Source organism: Lissotriton vulgaris, chromosome 5, assembly GCF_964263255.1.
Source record: "Lissotriton vulgaris chromosome 5, aLisVul1.2, whole genome shotgun sequence".
NCBI classification, from domain to species: Eukaryota; Metazoa; Chordata; class Amphibia; order Caudata; family Salamandridae; genus Lissotriton; species Lissotriton vulgaris.
The window spans coordinates 455,345,834-455,373,523 of NC_141693.1; the positions used below are offsets into that span (position 1 = coordinate 455,345,834).

General features: G+C 46.1%; 1 protein-coding gene across 1 annotated transcript in view; it reads right to left on the reverse strand.

Moving 5' to 3' along the window:
- The window catches only part of CFAP107 (cilia and flagella associated protein 107), a 222,268-nt gene that overhangs the window by 40,851 nt on the left and 153,727 nt on the right, over positions 1 to 27,690 (reverse strand). The window contains exon 3 of the mRNA XM_086921890.1: positions 19,190 to 19,361. Within this exon, the coding sequence (XP_086778016.1) occupies positions 19,190 to 19,361 (172 nt within the window). The remainder of the gene's footprint in view (positions 1 to 19,189; positions 19,362 to 27,690) is intronic.

A 27,690-nucleotide genomic window follows, 5' to 3' on the forward strand; every position in this document is an offset into this window, starting at 1 on the left:
CAATTGTATTTATATGTGATGAAATAGTCTTGCCCTTCTTTTCTGTATTAAGAGATATTTCATGTGTAATTCTTCGCAAAATCGTTCAACTGAATACATATGCAATATTTTTTGAATGATTACTATGCTTGATAACGTACAGTACCTATTCATTTTCATGTATTTCATATACACCATTTCAAATGCAAAATGTATTTTGGGGTGGGTAGGAATACACGTGCTTCTTATTGCTTTAGTTTTTAGTAATTTGATGCACATAAATTTGTGGAGTGGGTGATGTGTTTTATCTAGGACCCCGATCAATATTGTGACCTCATGCCCCTATACGGCTACAATCAATACATATCCCTATAATGGCATAACAATCAGAGCCATATTTCAGTAACTCGCCTCTGCAGTCCATGACAGTCCATGACACAGCAGAAGCCACTTCCTTAGATAGCACACCGAGTTCTTTCGACATACCAAACCCCCAGCAACCTGGGAAAGCCCCGCTTGCTTTGTTTTGATTAGTAATAGAACTCCTGCGAGCACTGTAAGAACGACCAGTTCTTAGTGACATCTTTATTGATGTCTTATGTCCAAAAACGTACGTCAAACTCGGCACCTTTCGGGTATAAATATACCAACGTTGCCTTAAGCAAGCACACGGTGGTGGTGAATACTGGATCAGAACAGCTGTCCCCTTGCAGAGAGCCCAGCAGATGCGAGAAGCCCACAGACGCTGCCCCTCCTCCTTGACGCGCTGAGAAAGACGCTGTCTTTTCTCCTGCCGAGAAAATCCAGCTCCGGCGTTTCTTTATTGACGTCTTATGTCCAAAAACTTACGTCAAACTCGGCACCTTTCAGGTATAAATATACCAACGTTGCCTTAAGCAAGCATACGGTGATGGTGAATACTGGATCAGAACAGCTGTCCCCTTGCAGAGAGCCCAGCAGATGCGAGAAGCCCACAGACGCTGCCCCTCCTCCTTGATGTGCTGAGAAAGACGCTGTCTTTTCTCCTGCCGAGAAAATCCAGCTCCGGCGTTTCCAGCCTACCCTTGCGGGTGACTGGGATATCGGGTCCTGAGAGGAGATACTAGACCTCCTGCATTCTATTCCAGAGGTACGGTGCTGACTAAACCCTTAGAGAGAATTCTTGAAACAAACTCTTGGCAAAACCAACTTAACTTAAACTGCTACTTACTTACTCCCTCCCACGTATTAGGCTTAGGTCAGGTACACTGGGGTAGGCGTAGTTGGAAGCACCAGTTGAGGTTGTTAGCTAATGTATATATGAATGTATATATTTTATTCATTTTAACTATCTTATGGCTAAGAAACCATATCAATGCTTTTACAGTATTATTTCGTAATACTCCTTTTACTGTACGCACTTTTCATAATAACAAGTCTTGCAATTGTGGCAATTCATTTCTCTTGCATGAGAAGGAAGACTGCTCAATAAATAATATCTTTTATTGAAAAACGCCCGTCTCTCTATTCTCTGCACTCTGGTGAAAGTAAATCTGCACAACTGACTGAGGGAAATAGCTGCCTATTGTTTCACACGACTCTAGAGATTGACTCTTATTCTGAGGAGCAAAGTTTCATGTTTATGCGGTTGTCGGAAGCTGAATCCCTTCTTGTCTGACCCAGGGAAGCTGATCACTTCCTATTCAGTCAAGAAAGTTTCCAGTAACCTCTGAGCTAGCTGGCACAAACCTAAATTAATTCTAACATAGTCAGTAGAGACCTGTAAGACTGCAGTCCTACGTCTACACTGCTGTTTATGTTATTCCAATGCGCAGGGCCTATAGCGAAAATAGGAACTACACTACAGTATCAAGGCAAGGTCGATAAATCTATTCCCTGCTTTACATTTTGTTGGGTGGGGGAAGAGTCCTAAGAGGCAGGTCTTTATTGTGTCAGTAAGAGTGCACCTTAGTGTGGCATTAATCTTTGTCATCACATCTGAACAGTATGTGAGTAACTTTTCACAGCCCTAGGTCATATGCACAAAGTCTGCATCAATTACTTCACATCTCGGGCAGCAGCTTGGTTCACCCCATAAGCAACGAAAGGCAATGGAGTGTCATATATGACATGTGAATAAAATTAAATGGAATGTACTTCAGTCGCATATTGCGGGATATCTTCTTGGGGGATTCTAACACTTTACTCCATTCAAAGTCAGTTAGTTCCCTGTTCAGAATCATTTGCCATTTGCCCCGTAGAACCCTCAGAGGGGAAAGGGAGGCTCGGAGGAGGGAGGAATAAAACTATTTGATTTTATGTCCTGCTGAGCCCAGGATAAGTATAAACGTAACACATCATGTGTGTCCGGTTCCTCACCTCCCAAGCCCCATAACTATGTAAACACCCAGGTCAGGGCTTCATACTGCAGGAACTGTCCAGGTGGGAGACCGCACTCCTCCATCAGAACTGCAAAGGAAAGCAAGACCTTCTCCCAGTAGCAATTGCCCACCGTGTCAAGCCCCACCTCCAGCCAGCTTATCATCTGGTCTGATGAGACGATCGATTGTGGCTCTCTGTATAGTAGCCCCACCAGAGGCAATTCCGGAGAGTACCTTAGAGTCGCAATTTCCTAGCCATGCAGCGTTTCCAACACTGCAGGGCAGTGGTTTGTAGGGTTGAGGTATACGGGACCTTGGTAGAGTTATCTAACAACCTTGCCACCAATAGATGCAGGCGTCTGCCAGGTTCCATCAAAAAGGTCCCTTCCATGTTCACTCCTTCCAGCCATTGGGCTAAACATTGCAGTGAGATGCCAGAGAGTAAAGCTCAAAAGGCCTCCCCCGTCATTGGTTGCTGAGGGTCTCCAGGGAGACTCTCCATCTCCCATCCCTCCAAATTAGGTCCCGTAGTAGAGAATCCAACTGTCGGAACCACCTCGCTGGCATTATCACCGGTAAGTTAGTAAAAAATTATAGCAGGCAAGGCAGCATGACCATTTTGGTCAACGAGATCCTGGCCAATATGGGAAGTCTCAGGGAGCACCAAAATTCCACGTTAGACCTAAGTGCTCTTAATGCTCTATCTAGGTTGCCTTCCTTCAAGTCATCTGATGAGAGGAAGACCTCAATGCCCAAATATCGGAATGTGTTTGGTGCCCAGTTAAGTTCAACCGGTAAGGTCGAGGGCCTGGGCAAAGGGCCCGCCACCGGAAACAGTTCGTTTTTTTTTTAATTAACCTGTAGGCCCGGGAGTATCCCAAACCCTTCTAGTAGTTGCACAGCCGTGTTAGAACCCCTTTCCACATTATTCAAGTAGATCAAAAGATCACCCACATATAAAAGGATGACATGTGTTCTTCCATCCACCCTCAGTTCATACCTTCTCAACCTTGCCAAAACAGTGCTGACAAAGGATCTATGGCCAAGGCAAATAGGAGGGGTGACAGGGGGCATCCTTGATGAGAACCACGTGTTATTTTGTATTCTGATGATAGAGGTTTGCCCATTCGGACCCGGGCCATAGGGCACGAATATAACAATCACACCCATTTCACCCACCCATCTCCTAGGCACAGGCATCTCATCACTTCAAGGAGGTAATGCACAAGTTAATTACCTTTGGTAACAATATATCTGTAAGAAACAGTAGTTAGTATCAGATTCCTTACCTTACAATACCCCCAGGCGTCAGTCTGGATCTGGAAATTTTTGCGTAGCAGTACCCCTGCGCATAGCAGTACACCTGTCGGTAGGCATCGTCTGTGGCTCCGCGTCCGTCGTCGGCGTCGTTGGCGCCGGGATGACGTCGCCGGAGTACTTAGATGACGCCCTCGCGCGCTGACTTCAGTTCTTATACACAGCTTTTCCGTGTCAGAAACGCAGAGCCATGATAAAAACCAATCCTGGTGCCATGAAACTAGGGCCCTGAAAAGGGATGACCTTAACCCTAGATATCGGTTCGCAGAACGGGGAGGATGGGTGGGGCGGTAAGAAATCTAACACTAACTACTGTTTGTTACAGATATATCGTTACCGAGGGTAATTAACTAGTGCATCTGAAAGAAACAGGTTATTATTAGATTCCTTACCTTAGAATAGATGCCCAAGCGATACCAACCCCGGTGGTGGGTCTGCGAACCAATGATCACCCCAGAAAGTCCTGGAGAACAGAACGGCCGAAAAAGCCATCTCTCTGGACTTGGCTGTCCAGGCAGTAGTGTCTAGCGAACGTGTGCAGCGAGGCCCACGTAGCTGCCTGACAGATGTCCTGCAAGGGGACTCCCCGACCCAGGGCAGTAGTAGCCGCCGTGGCCCGAGTGGAATGGGCGTGCAGCCCCACAGGAGGCTCCTTTCTAGCCAGAGAATAACAAGCCTTGATGCACAAGACGACCCATCGAGAAATGGTTCGTTTGTGCACCGCCCAACCTTTCTTAGCGCCCACGTAACCAACAAAGAGTTGGTCATCCACCCGGAACTGGCGTGTGCGGGCCAGATAGTATGAGAGCGAATGTTTTGGGTCCAGACGGTGGAGCCTCTCTTCCTCTTTCAAGGGATGCGGAGGTGGAAAGAAGGTGGGCAAGGTGATGGACTGCCGGATGTGGAAGGCTGTGACTATCTTGGGCAGGATAGAGGGTCGCGTCCGCAGCACAACTTTGTCCGGATGGACAGAAAGGAAAGGAGGTTGTGAATAAAGGGCCGGGGCTCACTCACTCTCCTGGCAGAGGTGATGGCAAACAGGAATGCAGTCTTGAGAGTAAGAAGACGAAGAGGACAGTTATGAAGTGGCTCGAAGGGAGCGCACATCAGATAAGTCAGAACAAGGTTCAAGTCCCACTGCGGCATCACGAAAGGAACAGGGGGAACATATGAGTGATGCCCTTCAAGAACCTATTTACAACCAGGGACTTGAATAAAGAGGGCTGATCAGGAAGCCTTAAGAAGGCAGAAATGGCAGAGAGGTAGCCCTTAATAGTGCCCAGAGCAGAGCCCTGCTGGGCAAGAGAAAGAAGAAAGAGGAGAACCTCAGAGAGGGGGGCATAGAGTGGATCCACAGCCTTTGCTGTGCACCATGCCACAAATTTGTTCCACCTGCAGGCATATACCGCTTTTGTGGAGAGATGCCTGGCTGCCAGAATTACATCGCAGACTTCAGGAGGCAAGTCAAATGGCCTCAACTGTTGCCACTCAATCTCCACGCATGGAGGTGGAGACTGGACAGGTTCGGGTGGAGGACCATCCCCTGCTGCTGCGACAGAAGGTCCTCCTGAAGAGGCAGACGAATCGGGGGATCGACTGACATGCTGAGTAGCTCGGGATACCAGTATCTTCGTGCCCAGTCCGGAGCCACAAGGATGACTTGGGCCCGGTCGCGTCTGAGCTTCTTCAGCACTCTGGGCAGAAGTGGTATAGAAGGAAAAGCATACAACAGACTGCAACTCCACTCGTGACGAATAACGTCTCTGAGTGAGTGCCGCCTTGGAAATTCCAACGCGCAGAACTGATGACATTGCGTGTTCTCTTCTGTGGTGAATAGATATAACCAAGGCTCTCCCCACTGCTGAAAGAGACCTTGCGCCACGTCCGAGTTCAGACGCCATTTGTGTTCCATCATGCACCGACGGCTGAGTTCGACCGCCCTGGCATTCAGAGAACCGGCCAGGAGTGGAACCACCTGGGTCACGCCCTGATGTTCCAGCCATTGCCAGAGACGAAGAGCCTCCTGGCATAGGGTCCACGACCCCACCCGCCCTGTTTGTTGGAGTACCACATGGTGGTGGTGTTGTCCGTGAACACCTGCACTACACTCCCTCGGACAGAGGGGAGGAATGCTTTCAGTGCAAGCCGGATCGCCCGCAGCTCCAGAAGGTTGATGTGGAGCCGGGACTCCGCCGGAGACCAGGGGCCTCTGATCTCCGCCTCTCCCATGTGGCTCCCCCAGCCCAGGAGGGACACATTGGTCACAACTAAGTGCTCCGGTTGGGGTAGGGAGAGGGATCTGCCGCTGACCCAATCGCGGTCTGTGAGCCACCACTGCAACTGTCTTGCAGTGCCCTCTGAGATCAAGACGTGGTCGGACAAGTTGCCCTGATGCTGGGCCCACTGAAACTTCAGGTCCCACTGCAGAGCCCGCATCCGCCACCTGGAGGATGCAGGAGGCCATCAGCCCCAGAAGCCACAGCGTCAACCTGACCGAGACTCGGGATGAAGGCTGAAAGATCGGAATCAGAGCCTGAATATCCCGAACCTGCTGTTCGGGAGGATAAACCCGAAACTGCGCTGAGTCTAGAACCGCTCCGATGAAGAGGAGCTTCTGAGAGGGACACAGGTGTGACTTCCGCACATTGATGGAGAACCCCAGCAGGTGCAGGAGGTCGGCCGTAGTCTGGAGGTGGCTGACAACTGTCTGGGGCGAGCCCGCCTTCAACAACCAGTCATCGAGGTAGGGGAAGATTGAAACCCCTAACCTGCGCAGATGAGCTGCGACCACCGCCATCACTTTCATGAACACCCGTGGGGCGCTGGTAAGGCTGAAGGGGAGCACGGTAAACTGAAAGTGCTCGTGGCCTACCATGAACCGCAGGTTACGCCGCTGGGCCGGCAGGACGGGGATGTGAAAATAAGCGTCCTGCAAGTCCAACGCTACCATCGAGTCTCCCGGGTCCAGGGCAGCCAAGACCTGAGCCAGAGTCAGCATCTTGAACTTCTCCTTAGGGAAGAAGCCGTTGACGTTCCGAAGGTCCAAGATAGGTCATAGGCCCCCTTTGCCCTTCTTGGAACCAGAAAGTAGTGGGAGTAACAACCACACCCTACTTCTGGCCAAGGAACGCGCTCAATGGCCTCCTTGGCAAAGAGGGCGATACTTCCTCTTGCAGAAGTTGCAAGTGATTCCCCAACACGCGGTGGTACTGCAGTGGCATGGCTGGAGGGGTCGCCTCGAAGGGGAGAGAGTAACCCCTTCGGACAATTTGCAGCACCCACCTGTCCGATCTGATGGTGCGCCAGCAGAGGAGGTGATGGCGAACCCTGCCCCCCACTGGCGTCAGAAGGGCCTGAAAGTTCAGACTAGGAGGGGCTTGAGGCAGATGCTGCGGGGGTGGGTGTGTACTGGCCCCGGGCACCGCCACGGCGGTTTCCACATCTGCCACCGCGCTGGATGTTAGTCTGCGGCCCATGGCTGGCAGGACGTGTAGGGGCGCCCCTTCCTTGGTAACGAAAGAAGCAAAAGGCAGCAGTTTGCTGGCGTGGGCCGATAGGCCCAAGGTCTTGGCTGTAGCCCTGGAGTCCTTAAAGCGCTTGAGCACACTGTTTGCCTTGTTGCCTTGCGGGGTCGTAAGGTTGACCAGCGGCGACCGGGGTCCGGAACCAGATCCAGTGGGACCCTGCGGCATTGGGACCGAAGTCACCGACGGTGCCGGGGCGGAAGCACCCGACAGCGCTGGGGCCGAAGCACCCGGCCCGCTTGGGCTCCCAGTCGGGACCGCGGGGCCTGAAGGCACCACGGAACCCGATGGAGGAGTGAGCGACCTCATGGCCATGAGGAAGGCATAGATATCCTCCGGCGTCGCGTTCTGCCCAGGGACCAGCGGTATGGAGCAGGCCGCGATGCCTGCGGCACCGGCGGAGCCGCGTGGGCGGTGTCGCCCGAACCCCCGGCCACGTCGTGCGATTGTCGGGGGGAGTCAGAAGAGCAGTGGTGCCTCTTCGACTTCTTGTGCCTCTTACCTGAGGACTTGGAGCCCGACGAGTAGTGTCAACTCACCAAGCTGTGATGACTCCGGCCCCGCGACCGGTCCCTAGACCTCCCTCTGGACTGGGACCTCGAGTGGCGCAGGGCCGACTGCTGGAGCTCGAGGCGCTTACGGGACCGCCCCGCCTAGCCTTCGACGTCAAGGCCCGGCAGTCGAGACACGACTTGTCATAATGGTCGGGGCCCAGGCAATGCAGGCACCAGCAATGGGGTTCGGTAACCGACATCAGTCGGTTGCAGTCGGCACAGGGTTTGAACCCGGGCATCCCTACCGGCACCTAGGGAGTTGTTCGACTCGAAAAACAGATCAAAAAGATCAAAAAAGTTTAGTCAAAAATTGTATAAGGGTACCGCTTTTTCTGGATCGGCGCTTGCTGGCGTGGAAAAAAGAAGAAGTGACGTCAGCGCGCGAGGGCGGCATCTAAGTACTCCGGCGACGTCATCCCGGCGCCAACGACGCCGACGACGGACGCGGAGCCGCAGAAGACACCTACCGACGTGCAGGGGTAGTGCTACGCAAACATTTCCATCCAGTCCAAATACAGACATGGCTACTTCCACTAGTTCCAAAAAGCCACAACGATTTCATGGAAAACTCGGCTTCAGCAGTCAGGAACTTCCCCTTGCTTGAATATTGATTTGTCCTAGAAATCATGGGGCCTTATTTATGAAGGACTTGCGCCGCCGGTGCGTCACTTTTAAAATGGGAAAAAGTGACGCACCGGTGGCGCAAGCCCTTCATAAATAAGGCCCATGGAGTTTACAAAGAACTACCATTCCCTTGTTGTTCTTTGGTGACGTTATTATGTCCAACTTTACGTCAAACCAGGCACCTTCAAGGTATAAATATGTCTTCACTTGCCCTAGCAAAGATACAATGGTTCAGAAGCAGTTAGACTATCTACTTGCCCGACGCAGCTCGCTATAGCAAGTGCCGAAGGAAGACGACCCTCCAGCTGACGCACTGACAGAGAGGCTGCCTTTCTCTCGCTGAGAATCCAGCTCCAGTGTTTCCAAGCTCCCCTTGCGGGGTGTTGGGAAATCGAGCCAGAGAGAAAGAGATACCAGAACTCCTTCATTCTAAAACCAAGGTACGGAGCTGATTATACCCTAAGAGAAATCTTGGTTAGCTTCTTGGCCGAAACAAACGAAACCTATGCTACACCATACTTACTTCTTCCCTCATACTAGACTTAGGTTAGGTACATTGGGGTAGGCGTATTTTAGAAGCACCAGTTGAGTACTTTTAGCCTTGTTATTTATGTATGTATTTATTTATGGTTTAGAAACCATTGAATGCTTTTACAGTAATATTTTATAATATTGTTCTTGCTGTACACATTATACTTAACAACCTGCATAACGATTGTAGCAGTTCACTTTACTTGCATGAGAAAGAAGACTGTTCATTAAATCATTTTATTGAAAACGCCCATCTCTCTATTTCTCTGCAACTCTGTTGAAACGAAGCATGCACGATTGACTGAGTGAAATATCTATATATTGTTTCTGTGACTCTAGAGCTACTTCTCATTCTTGGGAAACAAAGTTGTCATGTTTATGCAGTTGTCAGAAACGAATCCCTTCTTGTTAATTCGAGAAAGTTTCTAGTGACCTCTGAGATAGCTGGCACTCACAATTAGGTCTAGTATATTCAATAGAGACCTAGTCGACCTAAGTCCTACGTTAAATCAATAGGATATATTATTCCAATGCGCAGAGCCTATTGGGATTATAGGAACTACACTACAATATTGAGCATGGAGAGGGGTCTATAGTCTATAACTTTAGTTCCAGGGGCTGGTGTCATAGGGAATGGGATCACCATGGCATTTCTAGTAGTTTCAGGTAAGTTGCCAAGCTGCAAGGACTCAGCACACAAAGTCACTAAGGAAGGTGCCAGCTCCGCCGCATATTACATGTAAAACTCTGCAGGGAGGCCATCCGGGGCCGGGGTCTTCCCAGTGGCCATCGGAGCGATGGCCTCAGGGACCTCTTGCAGTGTCATGGGCCTTCCCAACAACTCTTCCACCTGATCACCTACTGTTTGAAGCTGTAACCGATCAAGAAAAGCCCTTGGGTCAGCCCCAGTCGGCCGGGTGGTATACAGCTGCTCGTAATATCCCTGGAATAACCCGTTGATTTTGTCTGGGTCATAGATGGGTGTACCAGTGTCTGACAGAATTTGTGTAATTGGCGTCCTTCGAGCATGTGGTCTGACTAGCCATGCTAGTAAACGGCCAGGTCTCCCCTCATCTTACTGGGCCCTATCTAGGTATTCCCGATAATCATGGCACCTCAACCATTCCAACACCTCATTGTGTTGTGTGCGAGTGTCTTGGAGGTTGCCTGGAACTTGGGTTTCTGTACCCTGTGCCTCATCTAGGGCTCGTAACTCACTTTCTGTAGTGTCCAGCTCACGATGGAGTTCTCTCCGAATTCCAACTGATTGCCTTGTACAGTGTTCCCTCACTACCACCTTAAATGCCTCCCATTCCACTAATCTAGAAGATGCAGAGTGTGCATTGTCAGGAAAGAACGTGCTAATGATAGAATGCAAGGATTCTCCAAATGGGACATCCTCCAATAGCCGAGGGTCAAGTCTCCATGTGGGAATAGGGGGTCTCTGCCCGTGAGGTCATAAAGCATCAGGAGTGGGATATGGTTGAAGAAAGTCCGCCCCAGGTATTCCGTGTGTGTTATGGATCCAATAAGGTCAGGGGAGCATAAGAAAGTATCTAATCTCATGTGTGCTGATACATGGGGGAAAAGAAAGATTACTCCCTATCGTATGCATACTGGACCCTCCAAACATCTTCCAACCCTCATTGTTCTCTCGAAACCCTGCTGTTATGTGGTGTGCCTGAGCCCCTGGTGGGGGTGGGGGGGTGGGAGCGTTCCAGTAAAATGTCCGCAATGCAATTTAAAGCACCCCCAAGCCCCATCCGTACATTCGCCAGCTGGGCGAAGAGGCAGGTCAGGAAAGCACCCTGTTCATGGTTTGGTGCGTACACGGCATCTATTGTGATATCTTTACCAAATAATCTCCCCGCAATTAGGACGTATCTGCCTTCTTTGTCAATCAGGATTTGTGTTGGTTCAAAGGGGAACCTTGCTTGCTCCAGACCAACACTCCTCTGGCATACGCCGAGAAGGAGGTGGCAAAGATCTGTCCTCTCCACCATCTATGCATTTTTTTGACCTCTCCTTTGAGTAGGTGCGTCTCTTGTAACAGAGCAATTTGTACGCCCCTTCTCTTCAGATAATTGTGTATATTATGGCGTTTAGCTATGGAGGCCATCCCCTTAATGTTCCAAGTGAGGAATTTCAACATCAATCGAGTATATGCCATCGCAAAGGTGGTTGTTCAGTTTCCTCCCCCCTTGCCTCCATCCTACTCCCCTCCTACATATACAGTAAAAAACACTCTTGGCCCAGCAAAAAAAAAAGACAATATGCAAAAAACCCTCTCTGAACCACAACTCCCCAGTCCCAGGAAAGCATGGCAACGGCCAGCCACCAAAAACAGTCACACATCTGCAAGGCTTAACAAGGTCCCAAACCAACTATGGTGAGGACCCGGGGTGGGGGAGGGGGGGGGGGGGGATTCACAACTCCTTGAGGTAACTCACAGGCACAGATCCAATGTGTGCCGGCCCCCATATTTGTCTGGGTCACATATATTTCTCAGCAGTACAGGGGGTGTGCCAACACTTCTTATCTAAAACGGAACTGTTACTGTTTGCACAAGGGACCCACATCATATTATCTGAGTGCCTGTTTTAGGGGCCACCTCTGGCATCTGTAGGCTATCCCCTCTGAATGAATCAGATTCTGAGCCCTTGGTTCCTTTATTTGATTCCCCCGCCTCTTCTGACGCAGGGCTCACAGCACAGACTATCTCCGCTAAAGCCTGTAATGCTGCTCCTCTTTTTGTTCTGTTTGGGAGGGGCTCGGTTTCTTTGATGAGCCCAGCACAAGGCGTCTCTTTGATCGTTTCTTGGGCCTCTGGCTTCGGGGGTTCACAGCTAGGTCCCGCCCCACAGGCGAGCCCTCCGTTTTGAATGATTCCACCCATTCCCATGCCACCTTGGGGTTGTCGCATAAGTGAGTTTTTCCATCCACTACAATGCAGAGACAGGCTGAGTAGATCAGCAAATACTGGAGGCCCTTTTCTCACAAAGCCTTTCTGACCTCCGAAAAGGAGGCTCGCTTCTGTTATACTTCGAGTGTGTAATCAGGGGATATTGACATTCTACTATTACCCACCACGAATGAGTAATCAGAACGAGCTTTGTGAATTAAGATATCCCCAGCCAGCACCTGGTGGGCCCTTTCAAGAGTGTATGAGGCTGTCAATCATCCCAGGGCCACCACCTTTTTAAGCGTCCACTGTATTATTTCTCCTCATTTTTTGCACTTTCTATATGACCTGCATTATGCAGCACACATAGAAGGAGCAAATAACCTTTAATGGTTGTTTATTATTTATGTGTTCTTTCCAGCAGATAAACAATCATCCCTGCAACAAAGGCTCCCTTGTACCATGGCGCAAGTGTTTCTGCAATGGCAGTAGACAGCTTTTTTAGGGCCGGGGAAAGGGGGAACGCAGGGGTGCACAGTATTCTCGTGAATACAGTTTGTGGAAATATACCTTTCTAGGGGTACACTGGTGTAGGGTCACCCTTTTGACCACGGGTACAAAAACCAACAAAGTAGAGATCAGCACTGGAGTAGGAAATAAATAACAAGTTTATTAATCACTCATGAGTGGGACCACGTCCACACAGCACTCTCAAGTGCTGCCTGAGGTAGTACACTGGCTTCACAAACCAGTGCCCTTTTTATACATGTTTGGTGCAGTGTAAGCACGTGAACAGAAATAGGAAGAACAAGTTTTAGGAATAGTTCTCAGCAAACAAGGGCAGATGAAAATTACATGATTAGCAAAGTGGGATGGGGCTTCTCTCTAGTGGATTGCAACTTAAGAGATCGTTGACTTGCTTCTTTCAAGGTTCTGTGAGACATTGTGAAGCCTGTATGGTTGCGTAGGAACCATCTGTTTACGCTCCATAGAGCATACTACTCACCACAAAGGTTGGCAAAATTCCTCCATAGATTGTGCTAGGTGCGGATTAGTAGCAGCAACAGATGCTCATATGTTTTTTGAATGTTCCTCCATTTCAGCCTTCTGAGTCTCTATCAGCAACCTTTTGTCCTTGTCTTTGGACTCCCAGATTTCAATTGATCTACCTCTTGCAGTTTTTGGAGTGGTAGATGGAGCCCGGAGCCCGGCAAATAATCTCCTCTTCTATTCCATCTTACTGGCCAGAAGAGAGATATGTAAGAGGTGGAAAGATCAACGGCCTCCTACACTTCTGGACTGACAAGCTTCCATTTTGCAGGTCTCCAAACTTGATCCGGTAAGATCTGGGAACCGCAATAAAAGAGCTTTTTGGCATTTGCTTAAGTGGAATTATTAGTCTGGGGTTTTTTTTTCCCGGGTCCAATGATTTTGCTGCTTTGGTCTCTATTTTTCCTGGCCTCTCTTCCTCATTGGACAAAGGCAGTCTCCATGTATGCTTGGTCTTGGTGTGCAAGTCTTGATGTTTGTTAATCTTCGCTGAAGGGTTTTGTGTCCCGAACCAATATATAATCCCTACCAGTTTTTTACTGAGACAGCGAGATTGATACGGTAGACCTGTTATACCCATGGTACCATGGTAGAAAATGAGGACAAAATAAAAAGTGGAGGGTGAGCAGAAATGCTGATGGCAGATGTACTGGCAGCTACAACTCTCAGCACGTACATTGCTTTTAGCTGAGTCAGGAAGTCAACTAAAGTAAATAGCACAAGCAGAGTGAAAAGACGAAAGAATTACGAAGGAAACCTAAATGGACCCCACAGCCAAAATGGCTGCAGCTTATGCCAAGTAAAATATTTCACGTTTTCCACAGGTGCATCCCTGCATTTTTTTAATGACACTGCTTGGAGCTGTTAAATTGTTCACAGTGCCGCGCTGCGCCATTTCTTCGTAAATATGCCCCAGTGTGTCTCAACAGTATAGTGAAATAGGCAGTTCAGAGGGTGATGTGAGAAACAAACACATTATTTGCGATTGAAAAACAGAATTTCCCAAACTTTTGAAAATTACAACGCACCCTTCAAAATCTGTTTATACCATTCTAGGGGCATATTTACAAGAGTGTTGACCCACTGGAGTGTCACTTTTTATGACGCTCCAGTGGTGCAATGCAAGGCCCCATTTTTCCAATGTGGCGGTAAGCCACTTAGCGTGGCTTAATGCTGCATTTTTTATTTCATACCCTTTCAATCAGTTTTCTGCATCAACGAGGCGGGAAATGGGTGCTGCTATGGGCGTTCTACCGCAACACCCATTGCTTTTTTATACTGCCCCAGATTTACAAGGAAATGTAAATTCGAGGCAGCACCAAAAACTTACACTATTGAAAAGCAGGCATTAGAGTGGCACCATAAGGAAAAATACTTTTATTTCTCCTCATTGTTTGCTCTTTCTATGTGTGCAGCCTCCTGCAGCACTCATAGAAGGAGCAAATCACCTTTAATTCTTGTTTATGTGCAGGAAGGTGTCCCTTACTGCACATAAACTATCATCCCTGCAACACAGCCACCATTGCACCATGGCACAAGGGTGTCTGCATTGACGTTAGGTAGCTTTTAACGCAGGTGCAAGGAAAAACACAGGGGTGCGCCATATTCTTGTGAATACGGTGCACCACTGTATTTTTTAAAAGATGCAGTGCAGCACTGCTAATTGCTTCCTGGGTCATGCTGCATCTTTTCTTTGTAAATATACCCCTAAATATCTTATATTTGTACTTATGTTTTGGTACTGTTAATTTAATTTGCTGACACTATAGGGTTCTATAGGATTTAGTTACTGTACAAATGGATGGCCATGTGGGGGGTTTGACTTACTCCGAGATTTGGCTGGAGTAGATTTAATCTATATTTCCACTGCAGTAAATGTAGGTATGTATTTTTGTTAATTGCAAATGTTTTACTCATTTTTAGGTATCGCTTGCGATGTGCTTGTGAAATATCTAGTATTTAATATATCTTAAAAGGGGGATTTTATCAGTTCCCATAGCCAAAATCCTGTGTTTATTCGCTTTTGTGTGGAACTTTTTTATTTTGTTGTTATATTCCCCTGGCTGCATGCATTTATGATACTTCTACTAAAGCTCCTTCACAAATGCCAAAATGTGCATTTGTGAAAGAAATCGCAAATTACCACCAACTTAAAGTTGGTGGTAATTTGCGATTTCTTAAAGAGAAATCGCAATAATTGAATGCTTGACACATAGCATTTAAGGAATCGCAATTTGCGATTCCTTAAATGCTTACGCAAAATTAAGGAATCGCAAATTTAGCGATTCCTTAATTTTGCTATGCAATTTTCTTCATACATACCGTTTAGCGAATTTGTAGTTGCAAATGCTGCTTTTTTGCGAATCGCAGCTTTTGCGACTAAAATTGCTTTGATACATCTACCCCTAAGTGATTACATAGAATCACAGGATGTTGCTCAGCGCTGCAGAGACTTGAACAGGGATAACCAGCTCTTCAGTCAGCAGCTCTGGCTGCTGCACCACATCCTCTCCACTCCAGTGTTATCTGTCAGGGAGCTCTTTCCTTCTCCGGGATGATGATTGATGAAAAGTGATCTTTATTCGTTACATAGGTGAAACCGATGATTTACCAATGCTTGTTATTTCTTAGATGTGTAAAGCAGATGCTTTAGCCTTAAAACATTTGTTGCATTTCCTATTCATGCCTCTGGACCTTTCTTTGCACTTTGTAGGCATTATTAGATTGTGTTTTTTTGACTTAATCTATTTGGTCATTATGCTTAAATTCCAAAGGATGTAGAAGTACCCTGCCAACTAAGGGCGAACAAAGCGATTCAAAAAGGGATGATGGACGGAGCATTTGAGCAAATAAAACACTCACCCCCCGTCAACTGATCTGGGTTTAATCCATCACCATTCTTATGCAAATCAGTCTGACCCTGTGCCTCATGGGAACAGTCCAGGGTATGCTCAGACGTGAGTCCCTTGCTCACTTGGCCACTGGATTCAAGATAGCTTGGCTGATGAGGATTATGAATCCGAAACCGGTCCCAGGATGCTTGTTTCCGGTCCAGGGAAGACATGGCTTGGCAGTTCTGGCTGGACTGTTCCCATGAGGCACAGGGTCAGACTGATTTGCATAAGGCCATGTCTGAACTGGGGTGACTGAGTGAGCTAAAGAATGGTGATGGATTAAACCCAGATCAGTTGACTGGGGGTGAGTGTTTGATTTGCTCAAATGCTCCGTCCATCATCCCCTTTTGTATCGCTTTGTTCGCCCTAAGTTGGCAGGGTATGCTCAGACGTGAGTCCCTTGCTCACTTGGCCACTGAATTCAAGATAGCCTGGTTGATGAGGATTATGAATCCGAAACCGGTCCCAGGATGCTTGTTTCCAGTCCAGGGAAGACATGGCTTGGCAGTTCGGGCTGGACTGTTCCCATGAGGCACAGGGTCAGACTGATTTGCATATGGCCATGTCTGAACTGGGGTGGAAGAGTGAGCTAAAGAATGGTGATGGATTAAACCCAGATCAGTTGACTGGGGGTGAGTGTTTGATTGGCTCAAACGCTCCGTCCATCATCCCCTTTTGTATCGTCTTATTTACAAGTCCCTTGAGCCACTTTTGTGTCATTTTTAACATGGGAAAAGCGACGCAAAAGTGGCGCAAGGGCTTGTAAATCCACCCCTACGTTTTCTTTACCCTAAACTCATGTATTTCGTAAATGCACCTAAAAAAATGCAGATTTGGAATCGGATAACTTTGTTAATGTTTTCTTCTCTCGCCATAAAATATTTTCTGCAACTACTGGGTTTAGTAGTTTTCCTCACTGCACTCTCTGAAACAAGTACTTATGGGCTTTCCACTTGTATCTTAAGTGGACAGATACATTTTGGAAATGTACGTAAGCATTTTTCTAAATTCCAAACAAGTTTCACCTGAGTGGCGTGGAACCTTATTTTTTTATAAGATTTCCTTATCCACCCCACAAACACACTTAACCTCATCCGTGCTCATAACGAGCTCAGCTCGTCATTAGGCAGTGTCGCGCTGTGCTCATGACGAGCTGAGCTCGTCATGACCGTTGCGCCACGCTGGGATAATTCCCCTGCTGTGCTGGGCGGTCTAAGAAATGGGCGTGGTCATGACAAGCTCAGCACGTCATGAGCACAGCGCCACCGTGCTGCTGATCACGAGCACAGCGGGGGAATTAGCCCCACGGGGAAGGGGTTAAAAAACATAAGCATGTGCAAATCAACATGTAAATTATGCACTCTTAAGAGCATATGTACAAGGGGATTGCGACACAGGAAGTCACTTTTTTCGACGTACTGGTGGCACAGTGCCCTGCAACTTATTTACAAAGCGGTGTTTAGCCACTTTGCATGGCTTAATGCTGCTTTGTAAATATGTTACCCTTTCATGCAGGTATCTGAGTGAAAGGGGCGTGCAATAGGTGTTGCACTGCTTTTTGATGTTGCCCTAGACCTACAAATATCTGTAAATCTAAGATAGCTGCAAAAACTAACACCATGCAAAAGCAGGCGCAAGATTGGTGCATATTCTTGTAGATACATTGCATCCCTGTGTTTTGGAAATATGCCGTATGGAGCTACATTTTCCGTAGTGCTGCGCTGCAACATTTCCTTGTACGTATGCCCCTTAAATCGCTGATTTACACCAGTTTTTTAAAACTTTTGTAAATGCTATGGGGCATATGTACATGGGGATTGCGCCACTGGAGCATCACTTTTTTCGAAGTTTCTGTGGCGCAATGGCCTGCAGCATATTGTAAAAGCGGTGCCAAAAACTAACACCATGCAAAATAGGCGTTAAATTGGCGCAACATGGAGAAATACTTCTGCAGCATACATAGAAAGAGCAAAACACCATTAATGATTGTTTTTGTGTAGGAAGGTGTCTCTTTCTGCACAAAAACAATCATTAAATAATGGTGATTTGCTACTTCTAAGTAGTAAATCACCATTACTGATTGTTTATGTGCAGGAACGGACACCTACCTGCACAAAAACAATCATACATGCAAAGCAGGCACCCTTGCACTATGGCACAAGGGTGCCTGTTTTGGCACTAGGCAGCTATTTTGAACACATGGTTGCGCCATATTCTTGTAAATATGGCGCATCCCTGCATTTTGGAAAAGACGCAGTGTAGCGCTGCGAAATTTGCTGCAGCGCTGTGCCATTTCCTTGTACTTATGGCCCTATGTATCATACACAAGCCCAAGTTACTCCCATTTACAGTAATAAGTCAGCTGTAAATCTGTAAAAGCTGGCGAGTTAAGTGCAGAAAAACAAATAAGCCAATTCCCTTGTTTGTGTCTCCTGTGGTCAGTTGTGGTGTGTAAATATTTAAATCTAGGGATACAATTTGCTGCAGAACAATAGGGTTTTAAAACAACATCGATCACAATTGTACATAGGTGTACAATTAACCAGAGAACAGCTAGAGCGAGGCAAATGGTTCTCCGCAAGACTGCTGACCTTAGTAGGGTCCCTTCTTTGATACTATTGATAGCACCAGTCAATGTTATTAAGTCTGGGTTGGAAAAGTTCTGAATGAGACATGTCGCGCCATTACATCAAATCAGGAGCGGCTTCTCCGCAATGGCGGAGGACCATCACCCCACTAGCTCAGAGCCAGCGGGTGAAAAAATACGATATTCTATCATCATTTGATTTTTCACCTGCTGGCTGAGCTAGCGTGTGTGGGGAGGGGCAGGACCGGGCCATGGAAGGGAGGAGTGGATTGCACTTCTAAGTGCGCATGTCTGTTTGGTCTGCCGTCTTGGGCCGGCCAAACAGACATGCTCAGTTGAGTTTCTCCAACCCAGCTGTATTGAACAGCTGGGTTGAAGAAACAGCACAGACTCCCTGTCCTGAGATGAGCGTCAAACCAACCTGCTCAGGCCAATCGCCACGCTGCTCTCATCGCATGAGATCGCACAGAGAGTCTCCGCGGCTGTCCTAGAGTCTGCTGGGACCAGGAAGCAGCAGAGCACCGAGGAGCAATCTGACCGGCAGCTTCAGGTAAGTTGTTTTTCTTTTCAATTATTAACTCCCCTTGCTCGCCGTCCCACACTCCCCACGCTGCCCCCACCTGCCTCACCACCTCTTCATTGTGTCAGCCGCCACTCCATGAAATTCTAGGTACAGACAATAAATGATGTCTGAGGTTGGAATTCACGTTTCCCTATCTTTCAGGAGTAACATTTTCAAAGGTTGTATTTTGAATTTTACATAAATATCTACTAATGATGCTGGTAGTTGGAACAAGAGTGACCTCAGTGGACCGTGAGATTCTACTGAATACTGTATATTCTATAATCTGAGAGACAGAAATGCACCTCGAATGGGATAATCAGATCGCTCAGGAATCCATCCTTGGGTTTGTCTGTCCCAGTGGCGAAGAGGAGGCAGGATGCAATTCCCATGTCTGAGGAAATTATCGTCATACTGCGACACTAGATTTTTTGAGTTAGGCTCCCCATCCGTGAATAGAAGATGCCTTGGTATGCCCTGTAAGGGAATAGAGGAGAAAACAAAATCATAGTTATGCAAAGCTACCAGTGTAGACATCAAACACTCCAGGCAGCAGAATGTCTATTCACGAGGACTGCATAATCATAGATCACAGGAAAACCTGAAGAAAAACATGAATGGGCAGGTTTACTAATATTTGGCACAATGCAGTTTAGCAAGCAACACATTGCGTGAGAGAGCAAGACAACGCTGTTACCTACAAAGATATGGCACTGCTACGTTCTTCCCAAGCACCAGCGCACTTCCTGGCTAACTAGCATCATACACACATGTGCACCAAAGTGTAGCACAGGTCTTGTGCTGAAAGTCAAAAGTACTAGGCTCAGACATACTTTAAATCTTTTCTCACTTTGCATGTGTGCTGTACAGTGCAGTAAATATGCAAAGTGTGAAGAGTTTAGAGAAAAACGTTTCTGCTACTTTGGCCCTCACCGAAGAGCATGTAATATTTTGGCACAAAAGCAATGTTTTTTTAGTAGATAGGGCTTTGCTTCAAAACCTGTGGGTAATAGCATGGGAATGCCCATGCACTACTCATGGGACAGCCCCTTGATGAAAAGTAATGCAAAGCACTCCTTGTTTAATTATACGCAACTTTCCAATGGATACAAAACTGTGCTCTGGGAAGTAAATTATACATCAGAATTCTGTACCAGTTTGTGTAACTTTTATTGATTTTGCACCTTCACAAAATGCTGATAAATGTGGCTCCAAAGATTTGGGCATTGTTGTTCTGCCAAGTGAGAGAAATAGGAAACTTAAGGCAAAAATGTACATTCAGTAGTTATTCATTTATTGTCATTTTTATTTCAGTAGGTTTTCATAGAAGAGTTTTCCAAACAAATGAGTAGAATGGTGGAAGTTAACATTTAGGAAACATCATGAAATACAGGTATTCACAATAGATGAACAGAAATATACCATAAGAGTGCATATATTCAGGAACAAATGGCTCTAAGGTGATGACACATGGTATAATTTGAGCAGATGGATGAATAAAGGGTCACCCGTATGGTAAACACTGTATTAATATTGCCACACTGTCGATAAGGTAGTACACGAATAAACTCAACCTGAAATCTACACAGTACAAACTACTACTAAATAAAATGGGAAGACAAAAACATATAGAAATAAACAATAAAAGAAGATTAAGAAAAGGAGGTAGAACGTCTGAGATTCGCGCATGTCATAAAGCAAGTGTGAGGAACAGATAACGTCATTGAGCAAGAGATGTAGAAGGTTGGGATGAGTTACGAAGAAATATTCAAGTGAAGACCATGGGGCATATTACCAACGTTTAGCGATATTTACCGCTAACGATGCTTAGCAACGAATTTTTTAACGCTAAGCATCGCCGGAAATTATCGCAGAGATAACTTGCTATTAGCAAGGTTTATCTCAGTAGTGATAAAAATCCTTGCGCTAACTGCCAATTGAGAGATTATCTCTGGAAAACCAACGATAATCTCTCAAAGTTTGGCGTTAGCTTGATAATAGGGGTTCACAAAATTAGCCATGATATCCACCTTCCATAGGATATCATGGCTAAGTCAGGAAAATACCAGGTGTAAAAAAAGCAGTGCTAACCGCGGTTAGCGCTGCTTTTTTTTATCACTAACAGAGTTAGCGAAATCCTTGATAATAGGAGAAATGTCGCTTAACAACATTTCTCCTATTATTTTTCTCTGGAACGCCCCCTATGCATCTCATTAGAGATGCAAGGGGAAGCTTAGAGAAAAAGGGTGCTAACATGCGAATTTGCGTGTTAGCACCCTGTTGCTAATAGGGAGATAATTTTATCTCCACTTTCTTGGCTTCTAAAGCCAAAAAAGCGGGGATAAATCCCTTGATAATATGTCCCCATATTTTTTGTGAGATTTTAGGGTTGCCCTTTATCAACATTTGTGTAAGGTGAGTACCCCTAAGATACGTAACCCTTGACCACCAAGTGTGGAAGGAAATATGGTTAAAATCCTTCCAGTCCATGAGGATAACCTTGATGACTATAGTTAATAAGAGATCCAGAAGGGCTAAATCCAATTCAGATAGTGGGAGAGTGTTGGGGGTAGCATATAGACCCAGAATATTGGATATGAAGTAAAGGGTAATGTCGACACAGAACATTGTGCACAGGTGGGACTGAATTGTTTCAAAAAACGAAGTGAGGCAGTAGCATTTGAAGAACCTATGTTCAGGATAACCTCAGTTGGTTTCACTAGACCAACAAATGTCTGTCTCAAAGGGTTGTACTTTGAAATGTTTGTTTGGAGTGCAATAAAGGTAAAGAGAAGCAAAAATGTTAGTTTTGGTCAGCAAAGGTATAAGCTTGTGACGAAGGATATGAGAACAGATTTTGCTCCATGTCTGTGTAGATAAGAGGTCATGGTCCTAGGCCTGGAGATATGTAGAAATTCAGATGAGAGGTTGTTAACAGTATGCGTAATAATTTGTAGATTCTCAAGGCAGCATGCCCTACCTGAAGGAATTTACATAGAAAGGTGACGTGTTTTGGAGGCTGCAGTGGGCTCAGTTTAGAGATTTTAGCCTTATGCTTCAGAAACTTGTAAAAAATCAAGATCAGCCAGATAATATTTTGCTGTAGTTTAGACAAGGAAAGAGGTTGGTTTATCAGAGTACAGATCTTCCACCAAATGAATACCTTTACTTTCCTAGGTGGGACCAATCAGAGTTGTGAAAGGAGTGGCAGATTTTTATTTAGTGAAGTCACTGCCCAGCTGTTTGTTGACACGTTTTAATGCTGTTCGAGTGTCTAGAATAGTGCTTCATTGCATTGTGGTTATCGAAATCAGTGCGGCCAGGGTGCAGGGATAACACTATTGTTGTTCTATAAGTAGCCATGCTGGGCATATAGCTGGAGGCTGCATCCAGCGAGAACACCGAGCGACCATAAAAGCCAGTTGGGTAGTCTACAACCACCTTCATTTACGTCCAACTTGAGTTTTTTCAAGATAATCCTTGGTTTCTTAAAGCAGAAGTGATTTTATATAGGAAAGAAAAAGACACCTGAGAAAGACATATGGGGAGCATACATGATATGTAGTTCACTAGAGGGGTCATCATCATTTTGAGAGAATCCACTCTGTCCCACCAAGAGATATATTTAGGAGACCAGCTGGACAATAAATCCTTTATTTTGCTTAGGGATTTTTGTTCATTGTATTTTGTCTGCCAGATTATGATTAAACCATATTCATAGATATTTTGAGGAATTTGTTTTCCAGGGTAGGCGCGAATTGCCCACACAAAAAGAGAGGCAGCGTATATATTCAGAGGAAGGGCCACTGTCTTACCTATGTAAAGTGAGTATCCGTAGTATGTGGAAAAGACATTGATAATGTCTAGGATGGCATTTTCAGGATCTTCTGAGGAAATCAGGATATCAGCTGGGGGGTTTGCCTAAAGTGCCATGGTAATTTTTAGGAAACGTTCTCCTAGGTTGTAGCGATGTACTGCTGCTTCCAGATATGGCCTTGCAACCTTGTCAAAGGCCTTTTCGGCATTTGTAGGGTAATAGCAGTAGAGGAGGGAGATTGAGAGAGAGAGGCCTTTTCAATAATATGGGAAAATGTATGAATGTTATCACTAATCAGTCTAACTTTTACAAAACCCGATTGGGAGCGGTGGGTGAATTTAGTTATATTTGTTTCGAAGTGCCTAACCAGTATCTTGGCATAGAAATTTGCTTCCATATTAATCAATGAAATGGGTCTAAAAATGTTAGGGGACAGAAGGTGTTTTCCTTCTTTTAAAATGACAACAATTGTAGCCTCAGCCGTTGAGCCAGATACCACACCAGATGAGGCGGAAGGGATAAGCACAATCTCCAATGGGATGATCAGGGTGTTAGCAAATGTTTTGTAAAAGCCAGTTGGAAAGCCATCAGGACCACGTACTTTACCACTTGGAATAAGTTTGATTGCTTCTAGGATCTCCTTCTTAGTGATTGGCTTCTCAAGTTGGAGTATATAGGGCTCTGGAAGTTCCTTTATTGAACGACAGTTTAAGAACTGTAGACATGCCTACCTAGGAGAGGGTTTAGAGGGAGTATATAGGAAAGGATAAAATTCCTTAAAAATGTATAAAATACTTGTTGTTTTGTTTTTCAGGGAACCTGAAGAGTCTTTAACTGAGGCGAAAGAGGTAGCATTTCTTTTAAATTTCAAGTAAGCCACCAGAGATTTTCCCGCCTTATTAAGATAGAATAACTTTTTTCCTGTTTGGGCATGTACCTATTTGTGAGCACATTTGGTAACAACTTTAATATATTTGTATTTAAGAGATTTGACACTGCCTCCACAAAACTTCGACTCATTCAGATCTACTACCTCCACACTGCATACCTCAACCCGGAACGACTACATAGAGCAGGGCTGCGTGCCTCGTCCAAATGCGCACTCTGCAAACAACAATGAGCAGACTTCTATCATATGGTCTGGTCTTGCCCCGACTCACAAAATAGAATCCGAAAGCACACATATCCTGGGCTGGCATGTACCCCACGACACCATGCGCCTTCTCCTAGGTGTTATGGACGGTCTAGATGGATCCCGAGCAGATAAACTGTTCTTGGTGTGGTATTGGGTTCCCAAGGCCTACATGTTCCGAAGATAACCCACTTACACTGAAAGAACTGTTGGCACGGAAACTGAAAAATGCAAATAACAAGTTTATTAAGACCCCATGGGGTGGTGGTACATTCCTACAGCACCCTTCGGTAATGCAAGAAGTATCACACCGAACATCGGTGTGACCCCCCTCTTTTATACGTTTAACAGGTAATAAAAAGAACAGGCGGTACAAAGTTACAGAGTATTATGGACATATATGGTCATGTTTTGGAACACTGCCAGCTCATTGGAGGGTTTCAAACCCACTGGTCAGTTTGCGACACATTCCTAAGAGGTGACTGGTCAATGTGGACTGCGCATGTACAGGCTTGACCGTTACTAAAAATAGCCTGTTGCTGGTCAAACTCAAGTGGTCAATGGCACGGACAACGGACTTAAGGCCATACTGGCCACGAGGCCGCTCATGATCTAAGATGGCCGCCGTAACACGCAAAATGCCGTTTTCAAGTTTGGCCAATATAAGAATGAAACGTGTAGCTACAGTTAAACGCTAACTCGGCCATCATCAAATTACGACAGACGACCCTTTTAGCGTTCAGCTGAAGCTACCTCATAGTGAACATAATCTGGGTGTTCATCTTCGATATCGATCAACATTATCTGAGTTACTTCTTTATGAAGCATCATTTTGTCATGAGCAAGAGCTCGTCTTGATGGTATACACGCCGATAAACACATAGAACACAAAGCTAGACCACATTGAATACATAAACATATAGAAAACAGTATCCCCACAAGAATACATAAAATCGTTAGCAGTTTCCAACCCCAAGTGGTGAGCATTGACCAGAACCACCCTGAGAGAGTCCAAGTACCATTATCTGGATGTATTTCTGCAGCAATTTTATGTAGTTTAGAAATTGCATCATAAACGGATGGTGAGTTGTCAGGTACGTAGACACAGCAGCTACTTCCGATAATTCTACATGCCCCCCCACGGTCGGCTAGAACTACATCTAAAACCATCCTGTTCTGTAACGTAACAATTCTAGAGATCTGCAATTCCTCAGTAATGTTCCCCAATGCGATAGCAGTGTCATTTGCTACAGCCTCAACTACACGAGTTAGTCTTCGTATTTTCCGACTATTTAGAGCTGCCGCAACAAATGAAAACAGTCCAAGATTAAAATCCACATACTGTTGCAAAGCAGTGTCTGTCTGGTCTATGTCATCTAACACAACAGCACGTTTAACACGGTTCAGTATGAAATCGTGATACAAAATATAGTCATTATGGTACATTGGTGGGGCAATGAATACAGGAGGCAGTACAAAGGATACATAACAAGTACCTAACCATCCCAAAGGGAGCTGATGGTAACCCTTCGTTCCGCAAATAAAATACGTGTTTCGTGATGCTACAAATGATATACCATTCGGACTGTCAAACGTTATCGTGTTATTACATTCGCTTTTCCCAACCGAAATCGTGCCTTTATTACGTATACATAGATCAGCTTTCGTAGCAATGACATTTATAACATGTGAGCTGGAGACATTTATGTTACGTTGATTACTGTAAACACGAGGGGCAGAGATATTGTCAGGCCGGTATTCTTCCCATTCAAATCTAGTACCGTCAGCTTGCGGATACCCATCTCGATCATGGTAGCACACTTTATTTAAACGGAAAAGCACCCCCCCTTTGGTTGGCCATCTCAAAGTAAAGAGCAGGGTGTACCAGGCGTTGCAGGATCCATTATGTGAGAACGGAAGTGGAATAAGTGGAGTGCCCCCTTTCTTCTGGTGTCCCGGTAACATCCCACACACCCAACAATTTGAAGTATTGGTCATATTATGCGTATGATGTAGGATCTGGATGAAGCTATTGTTCAGATAAGTTTGTCGGTGCCGTTCTTCATGGTAAGGCAGGGTGAAGTGAAAATGTTCAGATGGAGCCGGGGTAGTCGGCAGCAAATGTTCATGTACAGGTACCACAAGTTCAACTACCCAGGCTATCACTGCTATTACCACAATCGTTAGAACAAAAAGAATGGCACCCAATATGCGTTTATCCCGTGATGCAGACGACGCCATAGTTCAATTGCAGCTCAAAAAGTCTTAAATGTTCAAAAGTTCAGGAAGTGCACAAGTTCTCAAATGTACATATGTATATATTATACCTAAAAAAAGAAAAAATACGGTGCTGAGCTCCGAGGTAGCCGTTGTTTTCTTCTCCGGGCCAAGACGGGTGTCGCTACACTTGGCAAAACTGATCCCCCCCCTTGGAATTCCCGGTTTCCGTTTCACAAACCTGGAGCGGTTACCAACCAGTTCAAAAAACAACCCCAAAAATAAATCTTCTTATCGTGGCCGTAAATTGTAGCGCTCTCGTCCAGAATCGGTGTGGTCCGGGAAGGCTCCCTCAACTTCGGCCGATGTCACTGCTGGGCTCTTTTCTTTATCCAGAATCTCTTTGTAGTCAGTCAACACAGCAGGATTCACCAGGTCAGGAGAAACACGACGGCAGTGAGTTGAGTGTATCCACCGCTTTCTGTTGGTTACTCGTACAGCCGTGCGAGTAGCCAGGAGGACCTGCTCGGGGCCACACCACCTCGGTTCCAAGCTGTTCATCCTCTCAAACGATTTAATCATTACATGATCGCCAGGGCGAAGATCATGGCTCTCTCCAGTAGAGTTGTCAGGGAGCGCTTCTCGAACCTGTTGATGAATAGAAAGCAAATCATTTGTTAATCGTGCCAAATAATCGTTCATCATTATACAAGGCACATCATGTATTAATCGCGGCTTGGGCACCCCCCAAATATTCATAGGCCTTCCGAACACCACTTCATATGGTGTGAGGCCTGTTCGAGAGTGGGGTACTGACCTAAGAGAGAGTAATGCCAGCGGTAAAGCATCCGGCCATTTCAATGACGTGGACGCCACGATCTTAGCCAGTTTTAGTTTCAACGTAGCATTATACCGCTCCACAAGACCTGCTGACTGAGGGTGGAACACAGCATGAAACTTCTGCTGGATTCCTAACCCCTTCAGCACGTATTCCACAATTTTCCCGACAAAATGAGGCCCATTGTCGCTCCACAAAAATTTGCAAACTCCGAATCGAGGGAAGTACTCCTTGAGCAAAACCTTAGCTGTTGTCAGCGCTGTATTGTCTTTCGTGGGGAAGGCTTCAACCCATTTGCTAAAAGCACATACCACCACTAGGACATACTTAAGGTTATTGCAGCGCTCAAGCTGGATATAATCCATTTGGAGTACCTCGAATGGTGCAGAAGGTGGAACGAACCCTCCTTTCGGAGTAAGGGTCCCCTTAGCAGGATTGTGCTGCAAACATACCAAACAGGTCTGCACTACTCTCTTGGCTGTATTAGCTATCTCGGGATGCTCCCAAACTCGTGTTAACAATCGAGTAATTGCAAGAGCTCCCACGTGCGCTAACCCATGTGTCATTTGGACCATCGCTTGCAAGTAAGCTGCAGGCAATTTCCATTTCTCCATGTCTTTGCTTCTCCAACACCCTTCATCGTCTAGCACCCCGTCAGTTGCCCATGCCGCAAGTTCTGATTCAGTAGCTGATTTCTGAATGTCTAATATTTCCGCCCTAGCATCATTCCATCGCTCTGCTTGGGATTTGGTCACATACATGGGGGAGTTAGCTCGGGACATAGCCGTTTGTCTCGCTATGC